At 42.1% G+C, this 22,703-nt stretch overlaps 1 protein-coding gene and 1 long non-coding RNA gene across 3 annotated transcripts in view; one reads left to right on the forward strand and one right to left on the reverse strand.

Annotated features, from left to right (window-relative positions):
* The first annotated feature begins 291 nt into the window (after positions 1–291).
* Positions 292–6,274, forward strand: LOC120638226. Its single transcript, XR_005659777.1, has 3 exons — positions 292–331; positions 3,915–4,020; positions 6,090–6,274. It is a non-coding gene; the product is annotated as an uncharacterized LOC120638226 (long non-coding RNA).
* SLF1 (SMC5-SMC6 complex localization factor 1) overlaps positions 4,106–22,703 on the reverse strand; it is a 61,691-nt gene continuing 43,093 nt past the window's right edge. Inside the window, exons 12-19 of one of the 2 annotated variants that reach the window (XR_003761429.2) lie at positions 21,340–21,487; positions 15,360–15,505; positions 11,323–11,489; positions 10,328–10,461; positions 8,328–8,420; positions 7,755–7,937; positions 6,603–6,792; positions 4,831–4,914 (exon numbers count right to left, since the gene is read on the reverse strand). Coding sequence is in view for 1 of the 2 variants with exons in the window: in XM_029070208.2 (XP_028926041.1) it covers positions 4,418–4,914; positions 7,755–7,937; positions 8,328–8,420; positions 10,328–10,461; positions 11,323–11,489; positions 15,360–15,505; positions 21,340–21,487 (1,368 nt within the window). In the remaining variant the exon portion in view is untranslated. Of the gene's footprint in view, positions 4,915–6,602; positions 6,793–7,754; positions 7,938–8,327; positions 8,421–10,327; positions 10,462–11,322; positions 11,490–15,359; positions 15,506–21,339; positions 21,488–22,703 lie in introns of both variants that reach the window. The other variant, XM_029070208.2, reaches the window with a different exon arrangement.

Raw genomic sequence — 22,703 nt, forward strand, 5'->3', positions numbered from 1 at the left:
TGGAAATAAATTATAGCTGTGGACATAAGTGCTGTGGGGCCGAGGGAGGGGTTAATGAAGGGTGAAAACAGAAGTGCAAGGGCAGTTGAGAAGGGAGAGGGAGAACAGATTATATCTGTAATTTTTTGATTCATATTAATGTCTTTCCCTCTCTAGACTTGGGGGACAAGTGCAAGGGCGATTCAGAAGGGAGTGGGAGAACAGATTATATCTGCAATTTGATTCATATTGATGTCTGTCCCCCTCTAGATTGTAAGCTCATGTGGTCCGAGAATGTGCCTGTTTGTGACACTGTACTCTCCCAAACGCTCAGCACAGTACTTTGTACACAGTAAGTAAGCACTCAGTAATAAATATGATTGAAAGAATGAATGAAAGAGGAAATGAGAGCTTAGTCCGGGAAGGACTCTTGGAGATGTGCTTTTAATCAAATTTTAAAGGCGGAGAGTGTTATCTACTGTTGGATGTGAAGAGGGCATCCCAGGCCAGAGGGAGGACTTGGGAGAGAGGTCAGCAGTGAAATAGAATTTCAGGAATTGAAAGATGTTCACTTAGGAAATTTAGTTTTCCTTGTCCATTAACTGAATGTTATAAACAGCACTACAACCTATGAATATTTGTCTATAATGTTTTGCTACCCAGGGCAGGAAAAGCAGCAATTTTCTTCCTTTTCCCCTACGTATCTCTAAAATTGTTAACCAGCACATCCGGAAGTGCAATCTTTGCCATTTGTACGTGGGTTACGGGGCCAGGCCCAATTGAGAATCTGGAGCTACTACTAAAATTATCCTAAGCGCTTGAAGTCTTCAAATGACTGAACACTCTGAAATACCTTGCCAAATCTTTATTGCCCTATTACCAAGTCCTCCTTTAAGCGGGACCGTGGTACCTTCGAGGGCTGCCATGTGGATTTCAGCCACGTAAGACTTGCCCGCAACTCTTTCTCCCTCCAAATCAGTTCTAAGAAGCTTTTGTTTTCTCTTATAAAGGGAGAAGATTTTGTTAGGTTTACTACCCATCGGGTACACACATTGCTCCAACTTTTTAAACTACTGTGCCTTTTTCTACCCCAGTCTTATTCCAAGGAAAGCTAAGATGTACCGCTTCAAAAATCACCAGCTAGTGTCTCAAATGCCAAGAATGATATCCCTGACCCTTCAGCTCTAGCCACATTCATTGTAAAAACAATTCCAATTCCCCATATTGCATGCTTTGTGCCGGCAGGAGGTGCAGCTGTGTGGAAGCGGTGCCCTAAGCGCCTGAGGGAAGGAGTGCCATATGTCATTCAAAAATGACCTCTTCCTGCTGATTAAGGAACCACATTGACAGGCTCTCATCAAGCCCTCCCCCGTCTCTGGAAAACAGTGGATTCCGCACGCCCCATCATTATTTTATGTGCTCTCCTCAGTCTGAAGCTAAATTTCCTAGGTTTGGGCAGTCAGCCCCAGTAGGAAACATTTCCTGGGTTGGGAGAGGGAACGATGAGATATGCGCAGCCGAACCAAAAGGGGCATCTACAACGGCTTCTGTAACTGTAAGTCCATCAGTGGTATTTATTGAGTGCCTGAAGAGCACTCTGCGAGGCGTGTGGGAGAGAACAATTGAGAGTTGTGAGCTTACTGTTGTGATAAAATCCTGTTGAGAGGTATACCGTAAATTTTAACTCAACTTTGAACTTTAAGCAATCCCACATTGAGAGTTACAACATGACGTCTTCTTGGTTTGTTTGTAAAGCCCGATCATAAAAGACCCAAAAACATTTGGGTTTGCAAAAGTATTTTGCCATTCTCTCTTCTAACTTTGGGAAAGTGTTATTCAAGTTAAAAGTTATGTATTTTTTTTATGGTACTTGTTAAGTGTGTTGCTAGATACAAGATTTTCAGGTTGGCCATAGTTTGTGACCCTTAGGGGGTTCACTGTCTAAATTGGTCAGAGGAGGATTAAATCATCATTTTACAGATGAGGTAATGGAGGCCCAGGGAAATGAATAATTATGGTATTTGTTAAGCGCTTACTACATGCCAACCACTGTTCTAAGCAGTGGGGTAGATACAAGGTAATCAGGTTGGCCCACGTGGGGCTCAGAGGCTTCAGCCCCATTTTACAGATGAGGTAACTGAGGCACAGAGAAGTTAAGTGACTTGCCCAAAGTCACATAGCTGACAAGTGGCAGAGGTGGGATTAAGTGAGTTGCCCAAGGTCCCAGCACACAGGTAGCAGAGAAGCGATTAGAACCCAAGTCCTCTGACTCCCAGATCCATGCTGTTTCCACGAGGCCCGGCTCCTTCCCCATTACATGTTTTCTTTGTAACTTTGGACTCATTTGCTGGGACTGCCCATCACACGTGAAGTGGAAGATTGAACAATTACCCCATCCATCTGGGTAACTCAGATCAAAAAATACCACCTGAATTATCCATTTTGACTGTCTCCTTGAGCCACCCAGTTGCGTGACATGGGTCACACACCAAAACTTGTTTCTTGAAGGTTTTAAAAAAAATGTGGCATGGGAATTTTTTAAAAAATTATCTAAGTGATAAGGGGATTAACAAAAGTGATTTTGGTTAGAAGTGTCTCAGGTTGCCTGAAGTCTGTTTACCTGAGCCCAGGCAAGCGTCTGGTTGGATGAACTGGCAGACTCTAAAACCACCATCCTTATCTCAGAAAAAACAACAGTCAACCTATGAGTTTATCCTCCCCGAATTATATTCTTATAGACTGCTAAATCCGCAGATTATAGTCAGACTTGGAATTTTGTCGGGTTGCAATACCGTTCAACGATGAACCGTCCGTGGCCACAGACTTCCAATCCTAGCAGTGTTCAATGGAGTGACCTGCAGGTGGTGGGTTTTAGATTAATATTTGTTAATTTTCATGATAAGACATGCTAATTATAGATGAGAAAAGGTGTTGTTATTCAAGGCATTTATTCCTCATCTTAAACCTGAGTAGACATTGTGTCAGCTGCAAATTTAAATATATAAAGGCATTCATTTTTCAGTTAGCAGTGAAATAGATTTCAGTTATCTGGAATGCTGTGAGTTTCCTTATGGAGTCAAAGTCGGTGGCCTCCTGCACGTCTAGCTTTGCTCTCCTGCTCTGTTTCGTTTTGCCTGATGCAGAAGTACTGTCGTATACTTGGTTTTAATTAGTCCTAGAAAGAGGCATTAGGCCAAATGCCACGTGAGCGGAGAAGAGGGTTTACTCTGCTAGAACAAAAGTGCTTGCGGAGACTCAGGAGGAGCCAGGAAAAGGCAACCTGGTGGAGTACTTACCCTCGGAGTATTTTACAGTTCCCCCATACTTAAATGAACCCCAAACAAAAGGGTGCTGCCTTGTGCTTATTTTTCAGGCTAGACCGCAAGAACCAATTAGTATTTCCTTTCAGTTGGGTATAACAGTTCCCCGCGACTCTCCAGAAATGATCCACTAGTAGAGTCTATTGAACGTTCGTAGCTGTAAAGAACTGGTTCCAAGACAAACTCTAAGAGTGCTTCTTCAACAGATTAATTGCCGTGAGATCATACATCACAGCGACAGGAACGCTAAATGAAAGCTTTAATGTCTCTCTGCCAGCTGTATCAAAACGCAACTTATTCCCACTAGTGAAGCAACTCCAATTCCACAGGCGGTTGTTATTCCACACACCCTTTTTATCAATTGCTATTAAGGCAGAACTGCAAACTGAAATCTTTCTTCTTCATAAATTCATGCTGAATATGAAGACTTTAGATCACCACAGATCTATTAGTTGCCACTTATATAGTCCTAGTATTTCATAAAACTATTGTTAAGGCAGCATTTCTCGTTTTCATTTACAGAATATTGGCTATATCTAGTAATAGTCTCAGTACTGTAACAATTAGATTAAGTTGACTACTTTATCAGTTTCTTTGTACATTCTTATTTTGCAGGTTTAAAGATTAAGTGAGCATATTAATTGGTCCCACGGCTTCTGAGGGTAGAAACAAAAAGCTAAAGAGAATCCGTTCCACTCGGGCTGCTGAGGCACAGATGAGAGTAGGTACTTCACAGTATCATTCCACGCCGAAAATCTATTTTATGACATGGTTGCAAGGCTATTTTACTGTTGATCCACGGACCCTGAGCAGAGAGAAAATAATTTATTTGAAATTCAGATATCTGCGTTAGAAACAAAGCTTTCAACGTAAAACATCTCCTTCCAGCAAACACAATACACTTAAACACTTTGTGCAATTTACATTTTCATTCCTGGTTTGAAAAAAATCAAATCTAAACCACGATTTAAAACAGAGAACGTCAAGGCAATCGGGCTTAAAAATCCAGGAATGCCTTAAACTGAGTGCTCACAAAGGTTGTCTTCAGTGATATTTAATTATCTACCTCTCGAGATGGGAAAAACCCAGAACGAAACTGAGATAAAGAATGTCCATCACTATTTACTCGAGCCGAGAGAGATACGAGGCTGCACCGTCATCATTTCCAACGTAACTAGTAAGGCTTGTGTGTGGACCCCAGGAAACATTTTCAGGTTTATGGGTATTTCCAGCAGGAGACCAGGAAGCTTCTGGAAAGTCCTTAGTTCTTGGGCATAAAGATCCACTAACCAGTCGGTTTGGGGCCTGGTCCTGTCTTTGCAGTTCTTCGGAGTCAGGCATTGAGTTTCATGGAAACAAGGTAAGTCTTTGAAAGCCAAGGCAAAACTTGATGACAAATCAAAATTCAAACAGAAGTTGAACAGCATCTTACAAAGAAGAAAGGAGCCAAATTCGGTTTCCTGGATGTGGATTTGCTTTTCCATTTTTGTAGTAAAGTCCTCAACAGTGTCTTCTGTTTGTACAATAGCAAGGAGTTCCTCTTTGACTTGTGGAGATATCACACAATCCAGGGGCCATTTTCCTTTGCAGTCCCTCTGCTGTAAAAGCACCGGGCCTGCAAAAGGAAGGAAACAAACTGATAAGTAACAATTCTGAGTTGTGCAAGTTCCCAGCTGCTTTTTCCCTATGGATTTATTTACAGCCATTTTTTATGCTAACCTATGTCAAGGCAATCAGCTGGTTCCATATTGACTTCCGAGTCAAGATACATTAGAGAGAACTCTTAGGTCAATTGTCTGATGAAGTCTATACAAAAGCAGATGCCTTGGTTTGACAAATGATCTTACTCCAGGAATGAGAAATGCTTCTGAAAAAAAAAAACTTCATAACCTACCCTCTTCCTATTGATTCAAGTTCCCTGTAAATTACATTCAAAGCAAAAGTGAATTGCAGATTTGGAAGTTAGGCCGCAAAGTTTCACAATCTTGTTTAACAGGGCTGGTGATGAGTTATTTTAAATCATCTGAGACACTAAACTTAGTTATCTATACCGGGTGATCGTGGGAACGTGACCATTTGGGAAAAGCTCCATCTTGTACTTTCTTTCAGAGAGCCCAGCTCGTGGCTAATTTGTGGCACCAGGAGAGCGATGCCCAAGTATAAGTGAACTGCCCTACACCTTTCACTCTCCCAAGTAGGAGGGGGATGAAAGATGGGAGGGACTAGGTAGAAAGACATCACCATGTTGAACTTTGGCCACAAGAACGATTTAAATCAATCAGTGGCATTTACTGAGCACTTAATGGGTGCAGACCACTGTATTAACTGCTTGAAGAGTACAATGCAATAGAGTACGGACAGGCCCGGCCCCTGTCCTCAGAGTATAAACTTTACCTCCTATTTCTAAACTATTTTGTCTGAATCCTGCAGTAAATTGTAAGCTCCCCACTGTTTTCTAGTGTCCTTACTGCAAGCAGATCTTCAAAATCTGATTGCATTTCAGAGAAGGACCAACTAAATTTTAAGTAAGTCAGACATACACAGTGACAATATACATCCTTAAGCTCTTTGTGGGCAGGGAATGTGTCTGTTTATGGTGGTGCTGTACTCTCCCAAGGGCTGAGTGAAGTGCTCTGCACACAGTAAGCAATCAGTAAATGCTGTCGAATGAATAATTACATCTTACATTATGCAGAGAACCAAAGGTGCTGGTGCGTTGATTTAAAGTTTTATCATTTCCAGGAGAATATACATTTTAACTGATTTTTTTTTTTTACTTGTATTTTACAGTTGAGGAAGCTGAGGTCCAGAGAGAGTAACCTGCCCGAGGTCTCAGAGCAGGCTAAGACTAGAACTAGAGACTCTCTGATTTTCTCCATCTGAGCTATCTTCATGGATCAAAGAAGCCGGCCTACTTCAGTTAGTCTGGGCAGCCTAAAGCCTATTTTAATAAACAAAAGTAAGGTTGCATTAAAGGGCCTTGACTGATCTTCCTAAAATACACTGTTCATACCTGTGGTTTAAAAATAATGCAAATCTGTGACCTAGATTCCTAGAGAGGAAAAAAGAGCTCCGAATTATTGCGCGAGTTTATCAACAGCAAATGTGTAATGCAGTTCCCGCCCTAGTAGCGTCAAGTTACTTGTCAGGACAAAACCCACAGAGTGACAGAGATAAGACCGCACACCAACCGAACAACCGGCAGACGATCCCGATGAATGTAAGTGCAAACAGATGCCCTCCCTGAGGACAAGGGGATCATCCTGGGCCTATTCCTCACAGAGGCCCCAGGAAAATGCACACCTGTCAGTGGGGTGCCATTTTCTATTGAAGAGTTGAGCGTACTATATGATGTTGGTTCTCGCATCGCTTACACCGATCCAGGTGAGGCCAGGTATTTGGCTTGGCATGTTTGGCGTGTGGTTCAGGAGATAAACAGAACACCTGGGAGCGGTGCGCCGGGGCCCGGTAAAAAGACAGTGCTAGAAGAAGGCTGAAGAGCAAGGGGTATATTGATTATGAGACTTCAGCACAACAGACACACGGAGTAGCCTTTAGGGGGCAGGAGAAGACAATAAATAACAAAAAAAAGCTTTCGAGCCGGCAAACCAGACAGCTTACCTTTTCTTAGGTGAGGTAGTGAAAACTCAGCTGAAAGCGGTGGGCTTTTATGGACTGTGATGCCATGCAAGATTTGACTAATCTTTGTACTACGAGCCCACTGCAAAACAGACTGCTCTAAGATTGGCAATTAGGCAATGGCAAGACAGAAAACACATACTGATCAATTGACCGTTGTTTAGCCACAGAAAACCATTTTCATATTGAAAGAAAACGTGTCACCCAGCTCAGAAACGAGAAGCCTGTTCCTGAGAGTACATTATCAAATAGCACAGGGACTAGTCGACGGGGGCTTAGCTACCAGTTCCCTCCCCTACAAAGCCCTGACAGCAGTTATCACAATTACAGCAAAATCTAGAACTGAGAAAAAGATGAAATAGAGAAATCTTTCTGCATTTAAAAATTCTGTGGAACCTGAGAGGGGAAAAAAAAAAAAAATCAAGCTCCATAACGTCTGCAGTGACATACAAGATATCGGTCAAAAGTCCGCAACATGACAGATACATTTTCATCCCATTCATTTAAGAACCTCCCTTATAGAATCCATTAGTCCACCACCACATTTTAGTTTTTTTTTTTTTTCTTTTCAAAGCAAAGCATACCAAATTCACCGATTCAACAACGGCTTCGGGAGTAAAGGTACGGACGGGAAAGGGTTTCACTGCGACTGATCAAAAGATATTTGCTTCCTCTTCAGCCTCCCTTGCCCCCGATGAAATGAAAACGCCAAAACCCACTCGACTTAGCAGAAGCTTAAAATGCAGTGCTGGTCCCTTCCACAGAATTTCTCGCACAGGACCACGTCTCTAAATCAGTTTAGCTCACAGCACTCACCCCCGTGCAGGAGTAGCAGCTTGCCAATCTCTACGTGTCCGTTTGACAGTGCGTCATGCAAAGGAGTCACCCCGTCCACTTGAGTGAGCAGATCCACCTCTGGACAGCGTTGCAAGATTTCCCGGACACACACTGTGCTGCCATGGTTACAGGCTTCATGCAAAGGCGTCCAGCCAGCATAGTCTGAATTATAAATCAAGGGAAGTTTTAAAACAGCAAAAGTAGCAGTCATTCAATACTAAAGCACTGCCATTCCACTTGCCTCTACAGAATAACTTTTCTCCCACTTTCCAAACCACAACTTCAGTGGGCTAGAATCCCCTTTTGTAATTTGAAACAAAACAATAAACCTCTAGCTCAACCTAATTTGCTTCTTTAGATTCCCTAAGCTTTAGTTACATTTGAAAAACCCGCGACTGCAGGATTTACTCAGTACTGTACTGGCTGTTACCTCCTTTTCATCGGTTTTAACCCAAGAATGAAACCATGAGAGAACCATTCTGTAACACAAATATCACAATCATCTGCCACACTTAAACATGTGTCTGCTCACAATGAAGATTCAGAACTTACCTTTCACGTTAATGTCTGTCCCAGGCAAAGAAAGAAGCAGACTCAATTGCTCGACCTTGTTATTTATGCAAGCTCTATGGAGGGCTGTCTCTCCTAACAATAAAAAAAAAATTATTAGATTATTCCAGAGTAAGCAAGCGATATCAAGTGAAGAAAATATTCAAAATGCACAGAATAAGCAGATCTGGCTCCAATACAGAGAAGCAGTAATGAGTAAGCTTTTCTTTTTCTCCAGTTTAAACACCTTTTAAGATTTAAAAACCAAAACAAAAAACCCCAAAAACGACCCCACAGGGCTTCTGTTCCATCACATATCCAGAGATGGAAGTCTACTGAAAAAAACAAAACGTTTAACCCAAGAATTATCTTGCCCCCAAGTCCACGGTTTAAAGCGTCAATCGCAGCCTAAAAAGCTCCAAATGATCCCAGGACACCACAAATACTCGGTTTTGAAGCGGAAAAAGTTGAGTGTGCAGTTGCCCTCTCAAATTTATTCATGAACCTACGTTAAATGTATGGCTCTTTTTACACAGCATTTATAGCTTAATTCAGATGAATGTTTCTGGCTAAGCACGAGTGCCTCTACACACTCAAGTATAATTCAGAACTTCAAATCCATTAACAGATGGTTTGCTGCTTCTCAATAGGCTGTCTGGCTTGGCGCTACAGCAGGAGAGAGAGAGAGAGAGCGCGTGAGAGATGAAGGAATCTTAATATAAACACACACACAGGGTGGGGTGGGGGGTGACTTGTACCATTTAAAGCTGAAACGAGGGTGACAAATGAGACCTGATTTTTTTTTTGTAAGAGGAGTGCAATTAGTGCATGCAAGGTAAAAAATCCAGACAGATCTGCAATTCTATTTTCACCATATCATTACAATGAAGAAGAGACAGGGTATGAACTTGAAAAGGGGAGAGTATTGTTAATATGAAACTGCTTAGCAATCAAATATAATACTACGCACAGAGCCAAAGCCAATTTTCTCTCTCACTTCAACAGTGCAGAGGCGGCCCATTTTTATAATGCTTAATTCTTGGTGTGCGCTCTAAATACGACTTTATTCCACAGAAAGGTTTCTGTGACAGAATGTCTTATTTAGGTAGGGAGATAAGTATTTGGTTCTCACAATTATTTTCACTCCCTAACTCTCCCTGCACCCAGTTATTTCTGCGGCAAAGTCTATCGTCATTCTCACTTTTCATTTCAACATGTAAAATTAAAGAACAGAAGACCTGTTTTAGACATTCATACTTTAGTTCTGTTATGGCATGACGCTTAATGTTTAAGCGAACGGGATTGAGCTTGGAGTGTGTGACGTACGATTTAGACCTGAGGCTACACGGACAGGTTATTTTGCAGGTTTCTAGGCCTCCGTCACTCCGAATGAACACTGTGGCACAGACCATAAAAAAGGCCCAGCCATAAAAATGATTCTGACCATGTTCAGAAAGAGGGGCTGAGTGAATATTATTGCCAGGGTATTTCATCCTAAAGGTACTTGGGTTCCAGTATAGTGTGAACCTAAAGCCAAAGCGCATTTCAAAGTCTGGGCTCGCTGCCTGGAAGAAAACAGTCCATATGCCTCGTGTAGCTATGTAACCTAGCCTATTTCTCAGTCTTTGTTCACAAAATGTCTAAGAGTGAAAGGGATGGAGACTTCATTATACTTTTAAATACGGAGCCACTGATCCTAAGCAACACAGGTTGAGGTGAGAATCTGCAAAGTAAGGCAGACAGGTCTTCAAGGAGCATACCTCAAGCTATCCTCTCAATGCAAATATTTAAAGGGGAGGTGGAGAGGCAAGAACACAAGGAATACTTTATTAGTACCACATCCTTGTTAAAATTATTAATGCTAGCATGATGCTCAAATCAGGTATCACTTGGACATAAACCGTAAAGTCAAACATTCATCGGGACAAGTGGGTTAAACGTACAAAAACTGACTGCAACTATGAAAAGTTCTTAGCATACATTAACATAGATGCTCAGAATACCTTTTAAATTAGACTTCTTAAAATGCATCTTTTCAGTGAAAGAAGGCTGATTATCTTTGGAATGGGACAACTCGCCTTCTGATTTCCTTTTCAACCTCTTCAGTGGCACAGAATATTTACCATGGTTCAGTTCACTGGAGGAAAAGCAAGGAAAAAAAAAAAAAATCAAAGCTGTTATTCTGCAATGTAGGTTCAGCGGCAGAAGCTGTTTGATCGTGTCTTCCTTTGTATAGAAGGTGCTCAATAAATAATACTATCGATTAGGCGGATTGTGTGATTCTTTTTATTAATCCGACCTCTCTGAAATAGAAAGTCGTGTCTTTTCCAATAAATTACTTTTTCTTATTGGTATCATTAGTAAAAAAATTGATGTTTTGCCCTGAACACATACTCTTCCACTACAACAAATGGAGAAATACTGAAACCACCACCACCACATACAGTTTATAAATGCTAAGGCACCAGAGTCAGCTGGAAAGTACAGTTTAAGCCTAGAATACCTCATTCTTGTTCCCCCACTCTAATTCTATTTATTCTTTCCTGGGTTCTCACCCAGAAACCTTTCAAATGAATCAAGTTTTAACATTCTATCTTTTTGCGCCATTTTCAGTAAAAATTCAACCCCACAAACCTGAATAAAATTTGAAATCCCCAACACAAAATATCAATATGTAACATTTAGGTGCTTAGAATGTGTTAGAAGTAGATTCAGAACACCTATTCTAGTAGTAATCATTCAAATGTGCACATGCAAACAGTAATAAAAAGTTAAAAAAGTTTAATTTCTCCTGGGAAAAGCATACCGTATGCTTAGAAAGGTGTATGCACATTGTTCAGATGTGTCTATGAAGCTCAAACAGAGCTTTCAATCAGTCAGAGTAATATGTGGACAATCTACAGGTCACCTAAAACTCAAGAAACGTGTCAGGTCAAAAGCTGTTCCCCAAAGCTGAAAAAAAACCCAAAAATCTGGTGATGTTCTAGGCATTACTCACGGTGGATCAAGCAGTATTCCTGCTTGGTTCTGCTTGGCACCATTTAGCATCAATAAAGCCCTCTGAGACTCAGGGACAGGCCCCTGCCCTATTTTCTTCTCCTGTTTTTGCCCTTTTGCGGATGCCTCCATCCCGGCCCTTCCCAACAGAGGCAAATAGGAACAAACCTGTTGAAAGATAAAATGTACTGAACTACTTCCAACATTTTACTCATAAGAGAAACACCAGAAAAGACTAGAATCTAGTAAATAAAAATTTCTTGATTCATTTCCCAGAAAAATCTTAGTGCACTTCTCTGCTTCATAACCAGCATCCCCACACTACCTTCTGTGAATATGCTAAAATGCTGAAAGAGCTGCCGAAACGACTACATTGTAGTTCCACAACATTAGGTTGATACCACTTGGAGAACAGGAAGAAAAAAAACCCCAGAAACCTTTGTTTAATTCAAATTATTATTTCTCCCAATTCAATTTTTCACTCCTTATGCTCATTCAGAGAAGATCCCTCGATTGGTCCTATTGCTATCATTTTTTGGCACAAGTGACTTCTAAAAAGCCATCTGATTTGGGTGGAACTGGTATTATGCCATCTTCATTGTGATTGCGCCTTAGGAAATAAGTCTGGTGTAGCACATGCAAAAGGGGCGAGCAAGTCTACAATAGGGAAGACAGCTCTGCTTACCTAAGAATTGTGCCTGAATACATAATGCTCACAAATAACTAGGCACAGCCTTATTTACGGAAAGCCCTTTTGGGACCCATCTAAACATTATGGTAGGTTGGCCACACGGTTCTGAGCCTTTTCTTTTTTTAAAATCAGCTGACCTCCCTGGATGTCCCTGAAAAAGAGTCTTCTTATTCACAACCCTGCCTCCCTTCTCCAAAATGCAAATGTTGCAAGACATCTTGATGGTTATGATGGGGAGAGCAGGGAGAGGGGTCTTTTCTTATTTCAGCCCAGGTGAAGAGAGTGGTAAGCCCGGTGTGGGCAGGGATCGTCTCTCTTTATCACTGAATTGTACTTTCCAAGTCCTCAGTACAGTACTCTGCACACAGTAAGCGCTCAATGAATAAATACAATTAGACGAGTACCAGAGAGGAAGGAAGTGAGAGATGCATAGGGGCCTCAGATCGACTACTTTATCTTTCCACAGTTATCTGCAGACAAATGATCTCACTGATTAAATGCAGGCAGTTTTTTTCTAGACAAAATGGTTGTTGGGACATTTCTACACTCAGTAAGATTCTCTCGATGTTACCACGGAGGTGGGAAATTATTTTCAAATCACTTCCAAATTCTGGAGGAGGTGGCTGATCAAATTGAGGGTGGCCCCCATATTCCTTAGTGACGGTATTACTGCCGAACAGAAAGACCTTGGGGTACGGCCAAAGAGCTGTAATAAATGTTGTGGCAGGAGAGAAAAGCAATCTAGTTAAGGGAAAAAATCGCTGCCACTCTGTCCCTGCCAAAGTGGGGAAAAGGCCCACAAGGGCATAATTTGAACACGATTTCTTTTTAAAAATATTCTATTTTATTTATCTTCCCACAGAATCCTTCTCTCGAGAACACAAAAATGTCTTGTAAAGTAACTTTTGCATTGAACTAAATATCTTACCCGTGAAAAATCCCAAGAGTTGGGGAGGAAAACAAAACAAGGAAAAAGCCGGGAGAAACAAGTGATTTCCAACACAGACAACAGGTGGAAAGTCTAAGCGGGTCCGGTGCTGCAGGGAGCCAGAAAGGCCCAATCTAATTCTCCAGCCTAGTCTGTTCCACTTTTCCCTGACCCTTTCATCATGTGCTCCTACTAACGTCCCCATATTCGACCTCACTACACCACGGGCACCTCCCTAGCAGGGAAGACCTGAGCCGACGTGGGACGGGAGTGGGTTTGACATACGGATGCGGAGCACAAATGGTTTCCATCTCTTCAGAAAAAGACATTTTTCTACTCCTCAAAAATGCATCTTCAGGAAGTGACTCATGAATATGAGATTACTCAATCTGGGTCTAATTTTGGATTTCTTTTCATAATTGTAGAAGCACAGTGCATCGGCTAAGAATTTTCTTTACCATCGAATTTGAAATATGAGAAAGATAATTACTCCTCAAAAACATTAATGAAAGCACTTATGCTTCTAAGAACTGCCGTCTTGTATTATGAGGCTGACCTACGGCTGAGTTAAACTATATGTTGGAAGAAGCTGCCAATCGGGAAGATTTTATAAATAGTCATGCTGGGGTTAAAAAGGAAAGACTCCTATATAAACCTGACCCATTTTTGAAGTTTGTTCCCCTATCTAGTGAATCCCATCCTGGTCTGGAGTCAAACATTTAGGCGTCTTTGGAGGCCAAAGAAAAAAAGAAACCAATTAATCTTTCTGAAATCCACTGAATAACCAAAGGAGAAAAGGATGAAAGGGAGAAACAACTTTTAAAATTTCACAATGAATAAAATCTTCTGAGAATGATATTCAAAGCAATTGGCAAGTTTCCCACCTAATTGTTACAATCTGTGGGGAAGCAAGTTTTCAGTTATGAAGGGAGAATCTCCAGGGTAGTTTAAGACCTAAGAATGGTTCGCCACCGCCTCCAACTCACTAAGCACTCTCCTCATGAACTTCTGAAGGTGGCATGAAGTTCTTGGACCAGACAATTCAGAAAAATCGGTAGGGCTCAGTGATGCAGGTGTGTCACAGTGGCAACAGCAGATGTGGTTACACAGACTGTAAGCCCGCCCACGGGCAGGGACTGTCTCTATCAGTTGCCGAATTGTACATTCCGAGTGCTTAGTACAGTGCTCTGCACATAGTAAGCGCTCAGTAAATACTATTGAATGAATGAATGGCTCCAAATAGCCAGTATGTGTGAGGTCACCCCTCATACAAGCTCCATGACCCCTACAGAGGAAGAGAGTGGTAGTCATATTCCTGTTAGAGCCTGGGACCGTAGACAGCCAGGTTAACAAGCCTGACAGGACACCTCGCGGCAGAACGGCTTGGAATATTCTGAGGGATCCCAGAATCATTTGGAACGTCCATCTCTGCATCAAACAAAACGTCCCTACTCGCAGCTTTAAGGATTTCAATCAGTTCTCCTCTTCCTACCTAACCTCCTGCTATACAACCCAGCCCACCCACCCTGCCTCAATCTCATCTCCGATTCCTTCACCACATCCTTGCTTCCTCTGGCCTGGTGGCAGGCCTCCAGTCCCCATCTTCAAAGCCCTGTACTCAAATCTTCTCTTCTTCAATTGGCCTTCCTTGACTAAACCCTCACCTCTCCTATTCATTCTCCCTTCTGCATCACGTGCATTTGAGTACGCATTTGAGTAGAGAAGCAGCGTGGCTCGGTGGAAAGAGCCCGGGCTTGGGAGTCAGAGGTCATGGGTTCGAATCCCAGCTCTGCCACTTGTCAGCTGTGTGACTGTAGGCAAGTCACTTCACTTCTCTGTGCCTCAGTTACCTCATCTGTAAAAGGGGGATGAAGACTGTGAGCCCCACGTGGAACGACCTGATTACCCTGTATCTCCCCCAGCGCTTAGAACGGTGCTCGGCACATTGGAAGCGCTTAACAAATACCAACATTATTATTATTACCCCTAAAGCACCTTGATATTTACCCACCCTCAGGGCACTCATGAACCATCTCACTTTTAAGGGATGAGGAAAAGCAGTGTGGCTTAGTAAAAAGATTACATATGCCTATATACTTCTGACCACTCTAGTTGTAATTTTCTTTTTAAGCTTTGTCTCTCTAAGTCCCGCGTAGACCAGAAACATGTCACTTATTAATTCCATACTTCACACGGGTCACCATGTGGATGCTCAAAAATGCTATCACCAGCACCACCAAAATTGGTATCTGAAACAGTTTATTTTTGCATGAAAAGCACTGTCCAATTCTTTGGATGAACTGCATTTAATTACTTAGGTAATTAAATGCAAGTTCAAGACTGGTTTGTGACCACATTCATCACATTAAATTCAGAAACTCAATGAAATAGATCTGGACCAAAGTGCCAGGATACATACCATTTTTTGAAGAGAAATGGGCTCTGGAGAAATAATGATGTCTTTCGATACACATGCCTGTTTAAAGACAGCTTCTGCAACAAACATTTGCAGCCAGGAAGAGGGCAGGGAACAAATAAAAGTCTCTAGCTCCTGTGATGAAAAACCTGAAAAATAAACATAAAAACCGTATTGTGAATTTGAGAGTGTTTTTCCACCAGGGACAACGATCTCTGACCCTAACACTTGACACCCAGATAAAGTTTCATTCCTGTAACTGCCGATTTCTAAGTCGGTATCACCAATATTTTCAAATAAAACAAAAACAAAACAACATAGTTTCCAAATTATTATTCAAGGATATGTGACCTGAAGGGAAGCCCAGAATCAATGGCTGCCTCATCCCACCAGTCCGGCAGGAATAACTAATGGCCCCGACCTAACGTTTAGCCAGAATGATGTCCTTGAGGACCTTAGTAAGAACAGTCCCAGTGGAATGAAAATGAAATTCGGATTGAAACAAGGAGAAAAACTAACAGAGAAGAAACTGAGGAGCAGAGTTATTGGAGTGATACATTTAAAGAGTGGTACTATTAATCAATCAATGGGTTAAGAGAAGCAGCGTGGCTCAGTGGAAAGAGCCCGGGCTTGGGAGTCAGAGGTCGTGGGTTCTAATCCCGGCTCCGCCGCTTGCCAGCTGTGTAACTTTAGGCAAGTCGCTTCACTTCTCTGGGCCTCAGTTACCTCATCTGGAAAATGGGGATTAAAACTGTGAGCCCCACGTGGGACAACCTGATCACCTTGTATCCCCCTCAGCGCTTAGAACAGTGCTTTGCACATAGTAAGCGCTTAACAAATACCACCATTATCATTATTTACTGAGTGGTTACAGTGTGCAGAGCACTGGATTAAGTATTTGGGAGAGTATAGTGTAACGGACTTGGCAGAAATATTACCTGCCCACAAAGAACTTACAGTCTAGGAGAGCGACATTAAAATAAATTGCCAAAAGGGGTTTAGGGGATTTATAAAGATGTGTTCAAAAGTGTTACGGGGTTGAGGGTGGGGTGAATATCAAGTGCTTAGGGTGTACAGACGCAAGGGCATAAGTGATGCCGAAAGGAAGGCGAATAGGGGGAATTAGGGCTTAATCATCTCTTGGAGATGTGATTTTAGGAGGGCTTCGAAGGTGGGGAGAGTAGTGGTTCTTCAGATGCATAGAGGGAGGTAGTTCCAGGACAAAAGGAGGATGGGGGGCAAGGGCTCGGCAGAGAGATAGACGAGGTCACGGTAGAGTGAGTAGATAGTACTTTCTGCTGCTACAGTAGTTCCGTTACTTTACACCACTCCCTTCTCTGGATCAAAGGTGGGAGGCGTTGTGGCCAGGATCTTATGCCACCTCAGCTTTGGTCCACATAGGGCCCAATTTAAGAAACGAATCTACTGGTGCCATAGCCTTTTATGCCGCGCGAAGCACAGGACTTGCCAGCTTTCTTGTGGGTACTGAACAGCTACGCAGTCCAGGGCACGAGAAAGGGGCAAAGTGATCTTGAGATTTTTAAGAAATATGGAAACAAGATTCAGGGCACTGTGAAAAAGATGTCAAGGCATGGTCTCTATTGTCCAGCAGTGTCTCTGAAAATCAGGGCCGGTTTTTGGTAACTGCCATAAGCACCATGGGGAGAAAAATGGGTCATAATATCAGCCCACTTCAAAGTGACATGTAATAATAATAACAATGTTGGTATTTGTTAAGCGCTTACTATGTGCAGAGCACTGTTCTAAGCGCTGGGGTAGACACAGGGTAATCAGGTTGTCCCACGTGAGGCTCACAGCTATTCCCCATTTTACAGATGAGGTAAGTGAGGCACAGAGAAGTGACTTGCCCACAGTCACACAGCTGACAAGTGGCAGAGCCAGAAGTCGAACTCATGACCTGTGACTCTGAAGCCCAGGCTCTTTTCCACTGAGCCACGCTGCTTCCCAAATAAATTGTTCCCTGATCGGAAATCGAACCTGGGCCGCGGCGGTGAATCCTAACCACTAAACCACCAGGGACTGTAGTAGAGCTATGAAACCACAGACACAGAAATGAAATGAAGGACCCAACAAAATATGACCAAATATTGAGTACCTGAAAACAAGGTCTAACACAACACTAAAACTCTGGTTTCCCATGAAGGGTGGGGAAAAAAAAAAGAGAATATGAAAGAACTGAAAAATAAGAAAACTGTGGGGCAGAGCTGTCAAATGATGACCTGAACTTCTCTGAGAAACGTTAGCGTCACTCAACAGAGAAATTCTACAACAGAATCAGCAATCATCTCGCTGCTCAATGAGAAATAGAAGAGAAAGGAGAAAAACGCCGTATACCCAAATCTAACTTCTGTAGTGCAAAAATGAGACTGCATTTTGCAGAGGGCCCGTCTGCTTCATTCCTGAACCCATTTCTCCTCTACGTTAGTATTCTGAAATATTATTAATGCCCAAAGCACAGATCCTGGCATCACACTCACCGATGAAAATAATTTTTGTCTCCAACCCAGAAACGCAAAGATGCGGTGCCCCATTTTTAACTGATTCAAAAATACATCTGCCTGGTAACCCAGAGGATTAATAATTGAATGTGATTGACCAGATCTTCCAAATAAGAATTTTCTATTCTATTTAAAGCTATGACAAATGCACCATGTCTGGGCCATTAGTACCATTTACTGGATCAGAGGGAAAGGTGAGTCCCTTTTTGCTATTTAGTGTGCAGAGATGCACAAGGCCTCATGAAATGGTTCAGCCCTTAGGCTAGTGAAAACTAGGATGTACCCACTATTTCATAAGTCCACTTTACTGGGGGCATCGGAAAGGAGGAAAACCATGAGAGCTCTTGAGATGGGTGAAATGTACGGAATGGAGTTTGGACATGTTCAAACTGATGAACACATCAAATGAATCCAGGGTGAATTTACATAGTTTAACCGTAAGAGACATGGAAGGATTTAAAATCCTGCTCGAAGGATTTAGAATTTAGCGTAAAAAATTAACGCAGAAAGAAGGAATTCAGGTCACTGACTGGGACTGACATCCAGTTCTTGGGTGACCGGAGCTGGACAATATCCGAGTATGTCTTTGTGGGTGAGGACGGTGAAGGAACAGAAGACTGTGAAGAAGCAAAAATATGCAAAGGAGAGAGAATAGTCCACAACTGGCCTTACTGCTTATTGGGCTTTTGCACTCGGCACACCTCGACTAATTGAAAATATGTGTAAGGCTTTCCCTTGTGAATTTAGTCAGCACTTAACGTTATATCCTCCTGTTGACGGAGAGCATCACTCACCAAAAAAAAAATTAAATGTGGGAAAGATTGAAGATGGGGTATAGACCGCAACCTTTGATTGAAACTAAGGATAACAGGGCAGGACTCTGGCTTCTAAAATTAATATTTTTTTCAAATGGTGCTTCTCAACTTGCTAATTTACACTTCCAACCAGACTCATATTTACTTAGATGCAGTACATGGAATTCGAAGATACAAATACAAGAAGGGAGATATTTGGAAATGTGCCATTTGATACTGGTAACTGGACAGAATTAGAGGTTTTTAACAAGTGAATTACTAGATGTCACAGAACTGAAGTTATCAAATAGGTTCACTGGAGGTTCGAAAAACCAATACACTCAGAAAAAAGACCTCACAGTGATATCAAGATACATGACCTTAATCAAGCAGGCATACAATAATCAATCATAATGAACACCCAATGAAAAAGGACTTAATTACCCCTATTTAGGACTTGTCTGCCTTAACTTTTATTTTCACTCACTTTCCCGGACCATGATGGTCCCGTGTAGTACATTACTTTCCCAGGCCATAGGGATAATAATAATGTTGGTATTTGTTAGGCGCTTACTATGTGCAGAGCACTGTTCTAAGCACTGGGGGAGATACAGGGTAGTCAGGTTGTCCCACGTGAGGCTCACAGTCTTCATCCCCATTTTACAGATGAGGTGAGGAACAGAGAAGTGAAATGACTTGCCCACAGCCACCCAGCTGACAAGTGGCAGATCTGGGATTCAAACTCGTGACCTCTGACTTCCAAGCCCGGGTTCTTTCCACTGAGCCACGCTGCTTCTCTATATACTCTACTGTACTGAAAAATGTACTGAACTATTATCTTAACTATTTTTTCAACATCCCTATTAAGGTCCTAAATGATAGAGGAGTTCAAGAAATGATACTGATTCCTTGATGAAGCAGATGACAATCTACTGCTCCTTAATTCGCATAATGAAGTACAACCATCTCAAATCACAAAGCTTACCCACATGCACAGACAACTCTGACACAAACTGCTCTCCCATGTGTAGCAGAATAAATCATACAGGACTGCGGAGGGCAGTAAGGTCTACTCCAGGATACTTACGTTCTTCAAAAACGTGGGCAATGTGAGCCATCGAACTGGGATACATTTTCTCACACTTAAATGTAATGAATTAATTTGGGTTTTTCGTGGGTTTTTTTTGGTCTCCAGAGCCAACCTCGACATGACGACTAAGCACTTTAAGGTACTTAAAAATACACTCTAGTTGTCTTGAGTCTCCCCTCATCCCCTCATAGAGAAGCAGTGTGGCTCAGTGGAAAGAGCCCGGGCTTGGGAGTCAGAGGTCATGGGTTCTAATCCCGGCTACGCTGCTTGTCAGCTGGGTGACTTTGGGCAAGTCACTTCACTTCTCGGTGCCTCAGTTACCTCATCTGGAAAATGGGGATGAACACTGTGAATCCCACGTGGGACAACCTGATCACTTTATATCCTCTCCAGCACTTAGAACAGTGCTTTGCACATAGTAAGCGCTTAACAAATACCATCACTGTTATCCCTTGTTAGGGGTTATCGTGACCCTCCGGTACCCCAAACATCACTCCGCCCATTATTATTATTATTATTATTATTTTTAACACCAGGGCCTTGTTTTCACTTCCAGCAGAAAAGGGGCAAGAAAACGGGATTCCTTTCGGCTACGTATCCGAGTCCTCACCTTGCCGCCTTAACCCAAATGGCGGGAAGCCACTCGCTTTGCTCTGGCCATACTACTATGCCATTCGACTATAAGTTCCTCCTTGCGAGCATCTCTGTCACCTGTTGTGAGCTATTCATCAGGTTTCTTCACTTTTAGCCCAGGAACAGTTCAGTCCATAACTGAGACAGTGACTTCCCAGCAGGCCACTGCCAGAGTTAATGAATGAGAAATTCATTCATTCATTGTCATATTTATTGAGCGCTTACGGTGTGCAGAGCACTGTACTAAGCACTTGGAACACACAATTCGGCAACAGATAGAGATAATCCCTGCCCAACAACGGGCTCAGGGTCTCCAAGGGGAAGACAGACAACAAAACAAAACGTCAGGCATCAATACCATCAAAATAAACAAATAGAATCATAGATATATCACATACAGATCAGGTAGGGCAACACAGAATTAGGGTGGAAGACATCTCCCTCCCTTTCATTTCCATCTCAATTTGGGCTACCCCTCCTGAGGCCCTTGCAAATCACTAATTTGAAATCAATGTAACAGAGGTGGGGCAAGTGGAGGAGGTGACGCGGAGAGAGCTTTCTTTCCTGAAGCGACTGGAAGTAGCGTCAGGCGGTGCCTTAAGGATCCTACACTACCATCAGCAATTAGTGCGTAACACAACTTTGGATTTTATGTATCGTGATTGTCCGGAACCCAGGGACAATCTGTACTTCCTTTCACGCGTTGGTTTCCACTGTCATTTTCCCTAAGATCCAAATAATGTTTTCAAGAGGCAGCATACTTTTAAAAGCTTGGATCTTTACCAAGCGTTAAGATCAAGCAGAATCTGACAACAGGCTCCCTGCGACAATCAACCAAGGATTTTCTTCTAGTCACGGATTTCAGTGAGCTCAACCTAAAGGAGCAAGTTAAATCCTAGAATTGGGTCCAAGACACGCATCCAGAATCTACTCACGGACATACTCACCGTCACAAGATAGAGCAATGTGATTTCCCAGGTCTTGAGTGACGTGACGCATCACATTTCTATCCATCCTGAGCCCTAGGAAAATCCAATAATCTACCGCTGCTCCAAGAATTCCTGTTAACAGGTAGGATACCTCAAGCTTGAAGACCTTAGATGAATATATATGTATATACATGTTATACACAGTTATGTAAAACAAAGATGAAATAGTTTCCTATGTTAATTCCACTACTGTATAGTTGTGACAAAACAAGGATTTCCAGAGTGGATTTTTTAAAAGTCACACAAACGTCCTCTTCTGGGGTTTGTTTTTGTTTTTTTTTTTTCAGACTGTTTACCCTTCCCACAAACTTCAGTGTTAATTATAAAGGGAGGTCAAGAGGAGGTTCAGTGTTGTGTCTGAATGATTAACAGGAGCTGGTTACAGAGTAAAATTGTGAAGCCATTTACTCGCTTTAAATAAACTTTTAAAAACACTTCTTTAAAAAGAAAATGAAGTGTAAAACCAAATCTTAATCAAATTCCACTTTTTCATTCTATTTACGTTTATAAGTTTAAGGGAAAGTACTGTTTCAAAACTTAGTTTATTTCCTTTAAATTTCAGAAACGCTACGCCTCCCCCGCAAGTAGATAGCATTTCCTTGAGAATTACTATGCTGTGTGTCTAACCAAGACACGGAAATAACATGCCACCCTATAGGAAGGCTTTGACAAAACCATTCTGCAAACTGACAATCCTAACTGTTCTACGGAAGCAGAGACCAAGACAATCTTCCCCGCTGACTCCTTGCGACCAAAGGTGAGCGTTATACAATGTATAGTTCCCTACACCTGCAGAAGGCCTAAGTATCCCGAACTGCTCTGTCTGCCCTAGGCAGATGATCTCCTCTAGGTAAGGTCTAGAAATTAAATACTGAAGCACTTCTTCAGGATGCCAGTTCAACTACCAGCGTACACACCGTCGTTATGACAGTGTTGCAAAACTAAAGGAGACAGTTGCCAGAGTGCAAGTAGTGAAGTCAGTGAAAGAAGTCCATTCTCTACAGCAAGTTTTGATTACATTTTTTAGCCGTGCTATCTTTCTTTTTGAATACTTGAGATTAGTTCTGTATTATCTACTGAGAATTATATGAGAGGAATCTATGCATCACTATGTCCCTACTCAGTGAGTGTTCTAAGGGAAAGGGAAAAAAGATAATAATAATGTTGGTATTTGTTAAGTGCTTACTATGTGCAGAGCACTGTTCTAAGCGCTGGGGGAGATACAGGCTAATCAGGTTGTCCCACGAGAGGTCTTAATCCCCATTTTACAGTTGAGGTAACTGAGGCACAGAGCAGTGAAGTGACTTGCCCACAGTCACACA

Source organism: Ornithorhynchus anatinus, chromosome 1 (genome assembly GCF_004115215.2).
Source record: "Ornithorhynchus anatinus isolate Pmale09 chromosome 1, mOrnAna1.pri.v4, whole genome shotgun sequence".
In the NCBI taxonomy this organism is placed as follows: domain Eukaryota; kingdom Metazoa; phylum Chordata; class Mammalia; order Monotremata; family Ornithorhynchidae; genus Ornithorhynchus; species Ornithorhynchus anatinus.